The 17,058-nt window shown below is 41.2% G+C and overlaps 1 protein-coding gene across 1 annotated transcript in view; it reads right to left on the bottom strand.

Moving 5' to 3' along the window:
• Positions 1-17,058, bottom strand: part of LOC133568551 (corticotropin-releasing factor receptor 2) — a 170,460-nt gene that overhangs the window by 17,364 nt on the left and 136,038 nt on the right. The window contains exons 7-9 of the mRNA XM_061920556.1: positions 10,046-10,106; positions 9,877-9,949; positions 4,246-4,331 (exon numbers count right to left, since the gene is read on the bottom strand). Coding sequence (XP_061776540.1) covers positions 4,246-4,331; positions 9,877-9,949; positions 10,046-10,106 — 220 coding nt within the window. The remainder of the gene's footprint in view (positions 1-4,245; positions 4,332-9,876; positions 9,950-10,045; positions 10,107-17,058) is intronic.

Consider the following 17,058-nt stretch of genomic DNA (forward strand, 5'->3'; position numbering starts at 1 on the left):
ACTGCACTGTTTTGGAAGGTTTCCTTTTTTTCACAATCAATGAGAGACAAGAAGAAAAAAAAAGGGTTGTTTTTTTCCGCTTTCTGACATAAAAATCAGCTTGTTTGGTGCCTAGCAATGCAGCTAACGGGATTAATAGATTGATTGAGACTTTTATTAGTAGATTGCACAGTACAGTACATATTCCATACATCCATCCATCCATCTTCTTCCGTTTATCCGAGGTTGGGTCGTGGGGGCAGCAGCCTAAGTAGGGAAGCCTGGACTTTCCTCTCTCCAGCCACTTTGTACAGCTCTTCCCGGGGCATCCCCAGGCCAGCCGGGGGACATAGTCTTCCCAACGTGCCCTAAACAGAGGGCACGTTCAGGTGGCATCCTGACCAGATGCCGGAACCACCTCATCTGGCTCCTTTCGATGTGGAGGAGCAGTGGCTTTTGACCACTAAATGGTAACACTCAAACAAGTTTTTCAACATGTTTAAGTCGGGGTCCACGTTAATCAATTCATGGTGTAAATGTATACTATCAGCATAGTACAGTCATCACACAAGTTAATCAACAGAATATATACACTGAATTATTTACATTATTTACAATCCTGGGAGTGTGATGTGGAAGGGGTAGGGGCGGGGGGTTTAGGTTTGGTTAATATCAGCACTTCCGTCATCAACAATAATATCATCTTAGAAATGGGCATTGAAACAGTGTAGGTCTGACTTTGTAGGATATGTACATCGAGCAGTGAACAATCAATTCTACCTCTAAATCACTTTAAAAAAGCATAAAAAACCATCAACAATACTTGATTTACTTTCTGTAACCTGTGTAATAACCAAACTGCAGCGACATTATTTTTCTAGCATAGTAACACATTGGCGTCCTTCGGTATTAGCCCTAAAAGCTAACTATGGCAAGTGAGAAGCTAGCTTCTACAACAACACGAAACATGTTTTGAGTTTGTAATGGAAACACTGTTGTACAACATTAATTGGTACTGACTGAAAAAAAACACTCATATTGCAGTGTCTGTAAAGTATTAGCCCACATTCCATGTTTTGTTTGTACACAGATGAGCTAGCTAGACACTGTATGTACTGTAGTTGTACTAACAAGCATGGCGTGCTGCATGTATCCTGATCAAAATTAAAGTGACTCACTCGATGGACAGTTTTTTGTCTGTTGATTTTGGGTATGCAATCCATTTATGTCGAAATAGCTTGGCTCCAAATTCCATATCCATAGCGTCAAAATAACCCGGCTTTCGTCTGCTCCAACGTCTCACGCTTCCTTGGTGCTCGCCTCTATAAGCAGGAGTTTAACCTCAATATTTAGCTTCAAAAGTATAAGGTGGTGAATCCTCAATTTGTCCAAAAATAGTTGTCTTCATTGTCTGTTACCAAGTCTGCCATGATTAGAAAAAAACACTTGTGTTTCATTTTGAAAGGAAGAACACACATCTTGCTAGAAGTCAGACGTGTGCTACTATGGAAACAGAAATCAATGCACGGGAAAAAATCAGTCCCGGAAATGATTAAAATGATAAAAATACGTTAAATATTGAACATATTACATATTGTTATAAATATGTCTGTAGGGTTGTGCGGTATAGTACGGCAATACTAATGAATCATTTTTGGTACTATACTGCCTTTGAAAAGTACCGGTTGGCATCACAACATCTTCTTTTGTTTTTTTTTTAATGTATATTATGTTTATAAACTCACGAAATATGTCCCTGGACGCATGAGGACTTTGAATATGACCAATGTATGATCCTGTAACTACTTGCTATCGATACTTAAATTTGTGGTATCATCCAAAACTAATGTAAAGCATCAAACAACAGAAAAATAAGGATTATTACATTTTAACAGAAGTGTCGATAGAACATGTTAAAAGAGAAAGTAAGCAGATATTGTTACTACATTACATATCAGTGACGTGTGGTGAACTAAACACCAAGTGAGCCATACATACTTTTTTTCTTCAACTTAAATTCATAAGTGCAGCTCGAGTCATTGTTGATATAGGTTGCACATTAGCTACAGGAAAAAAGGTTTATTCGCTTTCATAAAACCGTTATCAAAATTATATTATGATAAGATAAATCACATTCAAACCTGTTTCCATATGAGTTGGGAAATTGTGTTAGACGTAAATATAAACAGAATACAATGATTTGCAAATCCTTTTCAACCCATATTCAATTGAATGCACTACTAAGACAAGATATTTGATGTTCAAACTCAGAAACTTTTTTTTTTTTGCAAATAATAATTAACTTAGAATTTCATGGTTGCAACACGTGCCAAAGTAGTTGGGAAAGGGCATGTTCACCACTGTGTTACATCACCTTTTCTTTTAACAACACTCAATAAATGTTTGGGAACTGAGGAAACTAATTGTTGAAGCTTTGAAAGTGGAATTATTTCCCATTCTTGTTTTATGTAGAGCTTCAGTCTTTTAACAGTCCGGGGTCTCCGCTGTCGTATTTTACGCTTCATAATGCGCCACACATTTTCGATGGGAGACAGGTCTGGACTGCAGGCGGGCCAAGAAAGTACCCGCACTCTTTTTTTACGAAGCCACACTGTTGTAACACTTGTCTTGCTGAAATAAGCAGGGGCGTCCATGATAACGTTGCTTGGATGACAACAAATGTTGCTCCAAAACCTGTATGGACCTTTTAGCATTAATGGTGCCTTTACAGACATGTAAGTTACCCATGCCTTGGGCACTAATACACCCCCATACCATCACAAATGCTGGCTTTTGAACTTTGCGCGTATAACAATCCAAATAGTTATTTTCCTCTTTTTTCTGGAGGACACCATGTCCTCTGTTTCCAAATATAATTTGAAATGTGGACTCGTCAGAACACAGAACACCTTTCCACTTTACATCAGTCCATCTTTGGTGAGCTCGAGCCCGGCGAAGCCGGCGGCGTTTCAGGATATTGTTGATAAATGGGTTTGACTTTGCATAGTGGGGTTTTAACTTGCACTTACAGATGTAGCGGCTCACTGTAGTTACTGACAGTGGTTTTATGAAGTGTTCCTGAGCCCATGTTGTGATATCCTTTACACACTGATGTCGGTTTTTGATGCAGTACCGCCTGAGGGATCAAAAGTCCGTAATATCATCGCTTACGTGCAGTGATTTCTCCAGAATCTCTGAACATTTTGATGATTTTACGGACCGTAGATGGTAAAATCCCTAAATTCCTTGCAATAGCTTGTTGAGAAATGTTGTAAAACTGTTCAACAATTTGCTTTCAAAGTGGTGACCCTCACCCCATACTTGTTTGTGAATTACTTCGCATTTCATGGAAGCTGATTTTATTCCCAATCATGGCACCCAACTGTTCCCAATTAGCCCGCCCACCTGTGGGATGTTCCATATAAGTGTCCTCAACTCCTCAACTTTATCAGTATTTATTGCCACCTTTCCCAACTTTTTTTCACGTGTTGCTGTCATTAAATTCTAAAGTTAATGATTATTTGCAAAAAAAAAATTGTTTATCAGTTTGAACATCAAATATGTTGTCTTTGTAGCATATTCAACTGAATATGGGTTGAAAAGGATTTGCAAATCATTGTATTCCGTTTATATTTACATCTATTACAATTTCCCAATTCATATGGAAACAGGGTTTGTAGAAAGCATAAACCAAAAGAGAAATATTAAAACAAATTTTATTTTATTACTTCGTTTTGGAACATCTCGTGGTTAAGCCACCTGGTGGCAAGTGAGACACTGTCTCACTTGCCACCCCTGACGCAGGTCACTGTTACATATAGACTTGCAGTGTCTATATAAAACATTGCTGGAGGGTTTTGAAGTGATTTTAGAGGGGATTTGAAGGCTAAAACAGTGACTCCCATTAGCCACATCTTTCAAATGTTTTTCATCATCTTTAAAATTGTAAAACAAACAAAAAAAAGATGTGTGTTCTTGTCTCTCATAATGATTGTAAATAATAGGCAAAATTCCCAGAAAGGTGCAGTTCCCCTTTAAGAGGCGTTGAATCGAGTCAGACTGCGGCTACAAAGTGCTGATCATGGAAAAATAATGAATGCAAGCTCTAATAGGAAGAGCTTTCAGGAAATCAAATAGTCTAATTTAATCAAATGGACAAAGAATTGCAATCCATTAAGAGGGAAAGAGAAAAATGGAACCACCTTCATGGAACAAGAATTTCTCACAACCTCTTAAACGCAGAGAAAAGGCAGGGCAACCACTCACCTGTACTGTATGGTCTCAGACGTGGTTGAAGCGCGGAGTTTGGTCATTAGGATTCTGACGATGTTGAAGAGGAAAACAAAGTTGATCTGGAAAGGGAACAAACAACAAATGATAATAACAAAAACAAATGATAGCTAATAAATTTGATTTGTTGGAGCCGGCAGAACGTATACCGCCTGCTGCAAGCTCACTCATTAAAGAGGAGCAGATGAATGTAAAAGCAAAAATAAAACCAACGTAAGTAAGCATGGACACAAATAAATACACACAAAAAAATTATGTACAGTGGGGCAAAAAAGTATTTAGTCAGCCACCGATTGTGCAAGTTCTCTCACTTAAAATGATGACAGAGGTCTGTAATTTTCATCATAGGTACACTTCAACTGTGAAAGACAGGAAATCACATTGTAGGAATTTTAAGGAATTTATTTGTGAATTATGGTGGGAAATAAGTATTTGGTCAACCATTCAGAGCTCTCACTGATGGAAGGAGGCTTTGGCTCAAAATCTCACGATACATGGCCCCATTTATTCTTTCCTTAACACGGATCAATCACCCTGTCCCCTTAGCAGAAAAACAGCCCCAAAGCATGATGTTTCCACCCCCATGCTTCACAGTAGGTGTGGTGTTCTTGGGATCCAACTCAGTATTCTTCCTCCAAATACCACGAGTTGAGTTTATACCAAAGAGTTCTATTTTGGTTTCATCTGACCACATGACATTCTCCCAATCTTCTGCTGTATCATCCATGTATCCATTTTGGTATAAACTCAACTCGTCGTGTTTGGAGGAAGAAGAATACTGAGTTGCATCCCAAGAACATCATATTTACTGTGAAGCACGGGGGTGGAAACATCATGTTTTGGGGCTGTTTTTCTGCTAAGAGGACAGGACGATTGATCCGTGTTAAGGAAAGAATGAATGGGGCCATGTATCATGAGATCTTGAGCCAAAACCTCCTTCCATCAGTGAGAGCTTTGAATGGTGGACCAAATACTTATTTTCAAGCATTTATATGGGTCCCTGGTTCAATCCCCACCTAGTACCAACCTGGTCACGTCCGTTGTGTCCTGAACAAGACACTTCACCCTTGCTCCTGATGGGTGCTGGTTAGCGCCTTGCATGGCAGCTCCCTCCATCAGTGTGTGAATGTGTGTGTGAATGCGTAAATGTGGAAGTAGTGTCAAAGCGCTTTGAGTACCTTGAAGGTAGAAAAGTGCTATACAAGTACAACCCATATATCATTTATTTATTTATATACATATACATATATATATATATATATATATATATATATACAGTATATATACAGTATATATACAGTATATATGGTAGTTGTCGTTGTTTGGCAGCCCATATATATATATATATATATATATATATATATATATACATGTGTGTGTGTGTGTGTGTGTGTGTGCGTGTGTGTGTGTGTGTGCTTGTGTGTATATATACATTGGAGGTTTCTGTGGTTGATCCATTATACAGTGCTCAGTACCGGGGTAGAGCGGAATATACGCTAGCTCAGGCGATTCAAAGGGCAACCTGCGAAACAGGCTTGTAGGGATGAAATAGCATCTGTGTTTTTTTCCTGACCTAACGTATGTATATATATATATATATATATATATATATATATATATATATACATATATATATATATATATATATATATATATATATATATGTATATATATATATATATATATATATATATATATATATATATATATATATATATATATATATATATATATATATATATATATATATATATATATATATCGTATTTCCTTGAATTGCTGCCGGGGCGTTATTTAATTCAAAACCTCTTCTCACTCCGGCACTTACCAAAGGCATGCAGTAAAATTTTGAGTGTGATATAAGGATACCATCATGAAAAGCACATTTAATAAAAATAAAAAAACGTTATTATGGTTATTATTTTCAGCACCGAAGGCTTGGAATAACCTACAATCGAATATTCAACTTAAAACCCTTGTTACATTAAATTAGTTTAAAGCTTCTGTGAAAGGATTGCAGTCTACCTTGTCCGTATATATTGTATATTACCATGAATTGATTAACGTGGACCCCGACTTAAACAAGTTGAAAAACTTATTCGGGTGTTACCATTTAGTGGTCAATTGTACGGAATATGTACTGAACTGTGCAATCTACTAATAAAAGTATCAATCAATCAATCAATCAATGTATGCACATGTGTCATATGAGCAGAGTTTTAATATTGTGAATGTGATGTTTTATGTGTTGTTTACTGTTTTTAATGATAACCTTGCTGCTGCACTCTTGACCAGGTCTCTCTTGGAAAAGAGATCTTTGATCTCAATGGGATTGTACCTGGTTAATTAAAGGCTAAATAAAAAACTTATGAAAAATGGACTCACCTTTACTTATATATGAAATCCATGCCAGCTCTTTCTGATCAAAAGCATCGATAACTTGTTTATAGAAGTATTCCTTATCTTTCTTCAGTTTTAAAAGTTTCTCTGTCTCGATGGAGATCTTCGTTTATTACCTCCTGCCGTGATTAAATATCCAGTTTAGAAAACTGCTATCAAACCGCTGCTATCAGTTAGCTCGGGTGCGGGCGACGACAGAATTACCCTCAGACAACTCCCCCTCCCGTTCTGCTCCGTGGTTGATCTCTTATCCTACTTCTGCCAACATGAATGTATAAATAATACACTGGGTATTTAGGACTGGAACCTGCTTTATTTCAGCCCGGTTGTTTACATAGCCAGCACAGGTCCGTTGTGCACCCGGCGCGTCATATCTGTCCCAGCACAATCCCGTAACTCATTTCACTTCTTCTGCAACCGAATAGTCGCAAGAAGGATCACTAGCGCACTCTACCACCAGGAGGCGGGAGTCATTTAATGACTCATATTTGATACACGCAGCTACGGTATTGTGACGGTCTCATGCCGTCGTCTTGGGGGTTCCCAGGACCACCAAGGTAGGACATGGCTTGAGCAGTTTGACTCTGTTTATTTTTCAATAAAACCTCAGTCTAGGTCGCTCTTCCGCTCCTCCTCTACGTTCGCTCGCCGCCATCTTGGGTAGAGCTTTAGCTAGCGTGCCCTGCCTGTCTGTCGGACCGTCGGCTCCACAGGTATATTAATAAAACTGCTTACTGTTCTTTTTAGCATACCGGTATTCAATAGCTTGGACCTTAAATCCTACTGAATAGCTCTTAATCTTCTTCCCTTCATGCGATTTCAAATTATTGAAATCAGCCTCCTCCATTTTGAAAATGATGACAGGGGAAGTGTAACTCGTGACGTCACGAGTTTGATGCAAGTAATACTAAGCATGCGCTAATTATTTTGCAAAGCGAGTTTGACCCGGCAGTAATTTAAGGCAGGCGCATACTACATGCCCGGCGGCAATTCAAAGAAATATGATATATATATATATATATATATATATATATATATATATATATATATATATATATATTTATATATTAAGGCTGTCAAACAATTACAATTGAATCGCATTTTGTTCAAAGTTAACTCAAACTTAATCACAATAATCGCAGATGAATATAATTGTTCATCATTAATAAAGGGGACGGCACAGTGGGAGAGTGGCCGTGCGCAACCCGAGGGTCCCTGGTTCAAATCCCACCTAGTACCAACCTCGTCACGTCCGTTGTGTCCTGAGCAAGACACTTCACCCTTGCTCCTGATGGGTGCTGGTTGGCGCCTTGCATGGCAGCTCCCTCCATCAGTGTGTGAATGTGTGTGTGAATGGGTGAATGTGGAAGTAGTGTCAAAGCGCTTTGAGTACCTTGAAGGTAGAAAAGCGCTATACAAGTACAACCCATTTATCATTTATTTAAATGTACCCTCAGATGGATAATTAAGTTTTAACACCATGACTGCTTTAATTCAATGAAATGGGTTGTAAACATTATGCTATTTTAAACTGCTCAACACAAAACACAAACATATTTTTAACAAAAAAAAAAAAAAAAAGCCTGCTGTGTGTTGGTGTCTTGTCTATTCATGTGCGTGAGGAAACAAAAGAAGAAAAAGAAAGAAACACACAAAAAGCCAAAGCAAAACACCCTTATTATAGAGTTCATCCTTGACAGGCCTGCATGTCTTGTGTGATGTTGTTTTGTGTAACTTTGAGGCGTAGCCATTCGCACAATTGTGGTTGAACACTAATTTCCATATCTTTAGAGCAGGGGTGTCAAACGAATGGCCCGAGGGCCGGATCAGGCCCGCGAACAGGTATTATCCGGCCCCCGAAATGAGTTTGCTAAGTATAAAAATTAACCTGAAATATTTGAATGACAGAAACTGCTGTTCTGAATGTGTCCATTGGATGTCGCAATAGTAATTCTTTGTATCTTTGTAAATTATACTACATATATACAAAATAAACCACATGATGTTGGTACATCAGTCGAGGAAAATGATCATACTACATAAATAACATACTGTAATTTGATTTTGATATCATTTTTTTATCTTGACATATTGAAAATGAACACCAATGAGTTGACTGAAGTACGTTATCACATAATTTATTTAGAAAATATAAATAACGCTGGATCGGTTCGCAGCCGAGTGTGAAGCGACCGGAATGAGAATCAGCACCTCCAAGTCTGAGTCCATGGTTCTCGCCCGGAAAAGGGTGGAGTGCCATCTCCGGGTTGGGGAGGAGACCCTGCCCCAAGTGGAGGAGTTCAAGTACCTAGGAGTCTTGTTCACGAGTGAGGGAAGAGTGGATCGTGAGATCGACAGGCGGATCGGTGCGGCGTCTTCAGTAATGCGGACGTTGTACCGATCCGTTGTGGTGAAGAAGGAGCTGAGCCGAAAGGCAAAGCTCTCAATTTACCGGTCGATCTACGTTCCCATCCTCACCTATGGTCATGAGCTTTGGGTCGTGACCGAAAGGATAAGATCACGGGTACAAGCGGCCAAAATGAGTTTCCTCCGCCGTGTGGCGGGGCTCTCCCTTAGAGATAGGGTGAGAAGCTGTGCCATCCGGGAGGGACTCAAAGTAAAGCCGCTGCTCCTCCACATCGAGAGGAGCCAGATGAGGTGGTTCGGGCATCTGGTCAGGATGCCACCCGAACGCCTCCCTAGGGAGGTGTTTAGGGCACGTCCAACCGGTAGGAGGCCACGGGGAAGACCCAGGACACGTTGGGAAGACTATGTCTCCCGGCTGGCCTGGGAACGCCTCGGGATCCCCCGGGAAGAGCTAGACGAAGTGGCTGGGGAGAGGGAAGTCTGGGTTTCCCTGCTTAGGCTGTTGCCCCCGCGACCCGACCTTGGATAAGCAGAAGATGATGGATGGATGGATGGAAATAACGACAAATAAAGTATGTTATCTACTATTAACCGCAACAGGTAATTGTAAAAAACAAAACAACAATAACATTATAATTTGTACAATTTCAGAATGTGCTTGTTCTTTTTTTAAACAAACAAAACAATCTGAAGTTGTCTTTATTTTCAAATTATAGTACCATGATTTTACCAGTCCAACCCACGTGGGAGTAGATTTTTCTCCTTGTGGCCCCCCATCTAAAATGAGTTTGATACACCTGCTTTAGAGGTTCTACTGCTAATAAAAAGAGTGACGCTCACCAGCAGCACCAGAATAACAGGTCCTTGGTAAATGTAGTCAATATATTTTCCAGGCTCCTTCCCAAACCAACACCTGCGGAGAGGCAACAACAAATTATGATCAATATGAAAAGAATGCCTTGCAAAAAGATAAATATTAAATGTTTTTTGTAAATGATTGAACACCTACTGTTCGTTTTCATAGTACAGCTTCCCGATGCCCCAGGCTATTATTATTGGACAGGGAATATCTGAAAAGGAAGGTAGATTCTGAGTAAAGAGAATATTACATACTTTATATCGCAAACTGCCGATAGCATCATTCCATTTATTTCCCTTTTAATATGCTGCCCTCGTTATTCAAGCGTTATAAAGAAACCGTTTTAGAGGTTTGAAAAATCCTCGTTAGTATCAATTTGCATCATCCAGGCTGACAAACGTGCTAAAATTCTCTATATGTCACATTAGCTCCACCGCTCCTCCCATGCCAAGCGCTTGTGTGGCAAAAACAATCAAGAACCGTCCAAAAATAGAAAATAAAATAAAAATAGTCGTTGCCAATTATGCATGCAATTCATTATGAGTAATATACATGCAAAATTGATACTTGAAGGGTGCTAATTAACACCATCTGTTTTATTATTACCATGAATTGATTAACGTGGACCCCGACTTAAACAAGTTGAAAAACTTATTCGGGTGTTACCATTTAGTGGTCAATTGTACGGAATATGTACTGTACTGTGCAAACTACTAATAAAAGTATCAATCAATCAATCAATCAAATTCAGCAAAAAAGGGACTTTTGATTTTGGCAAAGGGCTGGGTTGAGGTGGCTGAGTTGAAAAGGTTCAGTAGTTCCATCCCATCATTTTTATTCATCCCTGATCATATTGATTGATTCAATGTGAAAAACACTCGTCCATATAGTTAAACAAAAACACTTCAGGTAACAATACGAAACAACAAGGACTTTATTTATAAAAACATTTTTGTCATGGGGTATTTTTAAATAATCGTGCAGAGCTCCTCAATCAAACATATTTAAGTGTTAATTAGTTCATGACGTGTATGGCCACTTATCAGGTACGCCTGATGGATGTCAAATGTAATAAAGGCTACAGTGTATTTTTTAGAAGAAATATTATATTACATTATCATTCTAATTTAATGTCACTGAATGTGAAACATTTTGAAAAAAATGTTGTACGGTACTTCCTACTAGGGATGTCCCGATCCAGGTTTTTGCATTTCCGATCTGATACCGATGTTGTTTTTGCACTTCCGATCCGATACCAATACTGCCGATACTGGCCTATCCGAGCATTTATTAAAGTTGAAAGTTATTTAGCCTACTTACGTAGTTGTCAGATTCATGTAGAAAATGGTTTTAGTACTCTTGATAACAACTAGCCAGCTGAATTAGGTGAGTGTTAATAAAACACAATGGTTGGTAACAAGAAACTGACCTGTTTATTCAAGGACAAACACAAAATAGACAAAATTATACATGACAAACAGATATGGCATCATTGAACAGTAAAAAAGTCAACAGTATAAAGCGCAAATAATGCTGTAAACATTATTAAATAAAGCCAAACACACAAACAACCCGAGTTGGATAAAATGTCTCTAACTCAGCATCAATACTTAAAAAAAACCACAAAAAAAACATCTACACACTCCCTTCAATTAATTGCCCCCAGCCGGACTGCAGTCCGAGCATAATGGAGAGATTCTTTCTAACAAAGACGAGCACTTCAAGATGCTCAGGTGTCAGCCTGCTCTTGTGTTCATCAATGATGAGGGAGGCTGTGCTAAAAAGCCTGTCACTCTCAACACCAGTGCAAGGAGCACTGAGGAACTTGGCTGCTGTTGCTGCCAGGGCAGGTAGTCGAGACTGATTGTCTCTCCAGTAGTGAAAAGGATTGCTCTTACGCCCAGCTAGAGGCTGAAACAGTGCCCCTGGGGTGATCTGCTGCTCAGATGGACCTGCTGTGTTGCTCTCCTCCAGTATCTTGTCAAAGTAGCTGCCGAGGCTGCTGGTTGAGCTTCCAGCCTCCATTCCTGGTGTTTGCCTTGCTGTCTCAGCCTCAGCCACACCTTCTCCAGAGGGCATGGTCTTCAGTTCTTGTTCCATTTTCATCACCTCTACCTTTAGTGCCTCCTTTGCCGGATCCAGGTTGGTAGCATTAGAGAACAACCTTAACATTTGTATAAAATGTAATAAAGATATATCAATTAATTTATATTGTTTCAGCCAGTCTCCACATATTAATGTTCAATGACAACAAGTAACACACAAAATAGATCACAAATGATCAACAGCGACATTAATTTCCTCACCCATTATATAACTGAAGGAGGATAATAATAGTAACAATAATAAAAAATAATAATATGATATTAATAATGACAATAATAATACATTACCGTCACCTTAGACACGAATGGACAGCGTGGTTCAATCCCCGCCTTCTACTATCCTATTCACGTCCGTTGTGCCCTTGGGCAAGACACTTCACCCTTGCTCCTGATGGGACCTGGTGTGCGCATTGCATGGCAGCTCCCACTGTCAGTGTGTGAATGTGTGTGTGAATGGGCGAATGTGGAAATACTGTCAAAGCGCTTTGGGCTCCTTAAAAAGGGGTAAAAAAAGCACTATACAAGTACAACCCATTTACCATTTACCTTATATCTATGAAACATTAGGTTACTGAAATACTGACTAAGAAATAAATGCCAGCTGTAGAGTAAAATATTTTCAATATAGTACTGAAGCTAATAACATGCTCAAATAATTATAAAGCACTTACTTGTCTTAGTAGCGTGGATCTAGCAATGTTGCCCTGCATAGAGGGCTTCAGTTTCCACATGGTCAAAACGTATGTGCACCGCATCGACTAAGGTGGAATTCATGGTTTGAATCCCTCGGTGTTCTTCGCTCGCACTGTCTAGAAAGCATGTCGCACTAACGTCGGATGTCAGCTCTTGGAAGGGTTTAAGAATTGTTGCAGTTTTCTCTAGCAGCGACCATTGGTAGCCTGTTACTGTGGCTGGCAGGTTGCTGTCGCTATTGTAACAAACAGTTCAGGGTGTCCCAAGTTACCAGAGAATGTTAGGTAAGGAGGAGGAGTTTTGTCCCTCAAGAGTTGCCGTAGGGCTGTGGCGTAAGAGGTCTGTATAGTTGGGTTGTTGAAGAAGTTGTAAAGGATAGATTATTAAAGAAATAGTGGAGACCGGACCTGCTCTCATGACTCCCCTTTATTATTTTATTATATAAGTACACAGAATTTGCGAACCCAGGACACTCTGCTACATTGGTGGCAGCGGTGGAATTTTAACTGCTGTGTTGAAAAAAAAAGAAGAAAGTGTTACACGGGATTCCCCATGTCTAGCATTAAACGATTACAGTTGGTACAAAATGCGGCTGCTAGACTTTTGACAAGAACAAGAAAGTTTGATCACATTACGCCTGTACTGGCTCACCTGCACTGGCTTCCTGTGCACTTAAGATGTGACTTTAAGGTTTTACTACTTACGTATAAAATACTACACGGTTTAGCTCCATCCTATCTTGACGATTGTATTGTACCATATGTCCCGGCAAAAAATCTGCTTTCAAAAGATTCCTAAAGCCCAAAAAAAGTCTGCGGGCTATAGAGCATTTTCCGTTCGGGCTCCAGTACTCTGGAATGCTCTCCCGGTAACAGTTCGAGATGCTACCTCAGTAGAAGCATTTAAGTCTCACCTTAAAACTCATTTGTATACTCTAGCCTTTAAATAGACCTCCTTTTTAGACCAGTTGATCTGCCGCTTCTTTTTTTTTTCTCCTCTGTCCCCCCTCCCTTGTGGAGGGGGTCCTGTCCGATGACCATGGATGAAGTACTGGCTGTCCAGAGTCGAGACCCAGGATGGACCACTCGTCGGGACCCAGGATGGACCGCTCGCCTGTGTATCGGTTGGGGACATCTCTACGCTGCTGATCCGCCTCCGCTTGGGATGGTTTCCTGTGGACGGGACTCTCGCTGCTGTCTTGGATCCGCTTTGAACTGAACTCTCGCGGCTGTATTGGAGCCACTATGGATTGAACTTTCACAGTATCATGTTAGACCCGCTGAGGGGGGGGGGGGTTGCCCACATTTTAGGTCCTCTCCAAGGTTTCTCATAGTCATCATTGTCACTGGCGTCCCACTGGGTGTTGGTTTTCCTTGCCTTTATGTGGGTTCTTCCAAGGATGTCGTAGTCATAGTGGTTTGTACAGTCCTTTGAGACATTTGTGATTTAGGGCTATATAAATAAACATTGATTGATTGATTGACTCGTGAGTTTCCAGTTATATGCACGCATATAGTTTGCTGCTAAGCTTCCTGGTTATTTTGCAGACATGTGGTTTGGTAAGGAGGACCTTTTTAAGCCCGGCAAGGCGCTGTTTGACAGACACTCACACGGTATGAATGTCAAAAATATTGACTTTTTTTTTAACTGCTCCCTTCACTGGCGACAGGAGCGAAAGTTTCTCAGCTGGTGCGAGGCAGTTGGAGGGTGGTCATGGATATTCTGGATGTGGCCCAAAAGTTCCCATGGGGGGTCCCAGGTTTTTTGGCCCCTCCGGAGGGTGGTCATGGACATTCTGGATGTGGCCCGGAGGTTCCCATGGGGGGTTGAGGGGCCCCAGGGTGTTTCCCCTTCAATTAAACATTGCCAGTTGCTTGAAATACGAAGAAAAAAAAAGGACACGCACCACTGCCTATAACCCCAAGTCTGATGGCATGATGGAGCGTCATAATCAGACTATCTCGCAGGGGGTCACTGGGGCGACCTCCTGCGCACAATGAGACTATCTCGCAGGGGGTGACTGGGGTAACCTCCTGCGCACAATTGGACTATCTCACTGCGGGCAACCTCCCTCGCATAATCGAACTATCTCACAGGGGGCGATTGGAGCGACCTCCTTCGCATCTGCAAGTTTTTGCATGTTTTGAGGGGCCATTGTGCTTGCCTATGCAATCAATCAATCAATAAATAAATCAATCAATGTTTACTTATATAGCCCTAAATCATTAGTGTCTCAAAGGGCTGCACAAACCACAACACAAACCACTATGACATCCTTGGTAGGCCCACATAAGGGCAAGGAAAACTCACACCCAGTCAATGATGACTATGAGAACCTTGGAGAGGACGAAAGCAATGAATGTCAAGCGGGTCTAACATGATACTGTGAAAGTTCAATCCATAATGGATCCAACACAGCCGCGAGAGTCCAGTCCAAAGCGGATCCAACACAGCAACGAGAGTCCCGTTCACAGCGGAGCCAGTAGGAAACCATCCAAAGCGGAGGCGGAAAAGCAGCGCAGAGATGTCCCAAGCCGATACACAGGCAAGCAGTACATGGCCACCGGATCGGACCGGACCGGACCCCCTCCACAAGGGAGAGTGGGACATAGGAGAAAAAGAAAAGAAACGGCAGATCAACTGGTCTAAAAAGGGAGTCTTTTTAAAGGCTAGAGTATGCAAATGAGTTTTAAGGTGATACTTAAATGCTTCTACTGAGGTGGCATCTCGAACTGTTACCGGGAGGGCATTCCAGAGTACTGGAGTATACAATACAGTGTGGATCAGTTAAAAATATTGTTGATTTGTTGTGTGCATTAAGATTGTGAATTTGTTTTTCTCTGTTTTATTTCCCCTTGTTTGTTAACTATTTTGTTTGTAATGAAACAGGGACGTGGGCTTCACGGTGGCAGAGGGGTTAGTGCGTCTGCCTCACAATACGAAGGTCCTGCAGTCCTGGGTTCAAATCCAGGCTCGGGATCTTTCTGTGTGGAGTTTGCATGTTCTCCCCGTGAATGCGTGGGTTCCCTCCGGGTACTCCGGCTTCCTCCCACTTCCAAAGACATGCACCTGGGGATAGGTTGATTGGCAACACTAAATTGGCCCTAGTGTGTGAATGTGAGTGTGAATGTTGTCTGTCTATCTCTGTTGGCCCTGCGATGAGGTGGCTACTTGTCCAGGGTGTACCCTGCCTTCCGCCCGATTGTAGCTGAGATAGGCGCCAGCGCCCCCCGCGACCCCGAAAGGGAATAAGCGGTAGAAAATGGATGGATGGATGGAAACAGGGACGTTTCAAATTGAGGGGGGTGACGTATGTAACAAACAGTTCAGGGTGTCCCAAGTTACCAGAGAATGTTAGGTAAGGAGGAGGAGTTTTGTCCCTCCAGAGTTGCCGTAGGGCTGTGACATAAGAGGTCTATAAAGGTGGGTTGTTGAAGAAGGTGTAAAGGAGAGAACATTAAATAAGTGGTGGAGACCGGAACTGCTCTCATGACTCCTCTTTATTATTTTATTATACAAGTACACAGAATATGCGAACACAGGACACTGGGCTACACTATCTTAATTTTTTTAGTTTTGTAGGGTAAAATAATCCCACCCAGCTGACATTTTTACCGTAACTTTTAATTCACATGGTCGTCTTAAGAGTTAGGACACAGACCTGTGGATGTGCTGAAGGTGTGCTGGAAAAACGGAACGGAGCTTAGGGAGCAGCAGAAGAGTGGAATCCATCCATCCATCCATTTTCTACCGCTTATTCCCTTTCGGGGTCGCGGGGGGCGCTGGCGCCTATCTCAGCTACAATCGGGCGGAAGGCGGGGTACACCCTGGACAAGTCGCCACCTCATCGCAGGGCCAACACAGATAGACAGACAACATTCACACTCACATTCACACATTAGGGCCAATTTAGTGTTGCCAATCAACCTATCCCCAGGTGCATGTCTTTGGAAGTGGGAGGAAGCCAGAGTACCCGGAGGGAACCCACGCATTCACGGGGAGGACATGCAAACTCCACACAGAAAGATCCCAAGCCTGGATTTGAACCCAGGACTGCAGGACCTTCGTATTGTGAGGCAGACGCACTAACCCCTCTGCCACCAGAGTGGAATGTAATATTTAAATAGGTGAGTTGAAAAACAAGGACCGGGTTTTTTTTTTAAAACTGGATCTGGATCGGCATTTTCCCATGCCTTGCCGATACGCATTTTTTGGCAAATATCGGCAGCCGATCCGATCCAAATATCGGATCAGGACAACCCTTCTTCCGACAGTTTTAAAATAGTATCTGCACAGTAACCAGCAGAATGGTTTTGAGCTTATACGCTAAAGCTGCTGTTTAGTTTACTTTGTGACACTTTACTG

This window comes from Nerophis ophidion, linkage group LG14 (genome assembly GCF_033978795.1).
Source record: "Nerophis ophidion isolate RoL-2023_Sa linkage group LG14, RoL_Noph_v1.0, whole genome shotgun sequence".
Taxonomy (NCBI): domain Eukaryota; kingdom Metazoa; phylum Chordata; class Actinopteri; order Syngnathiformes; family Syngnathidae; genus Nerophis; species Nerophis ophidion.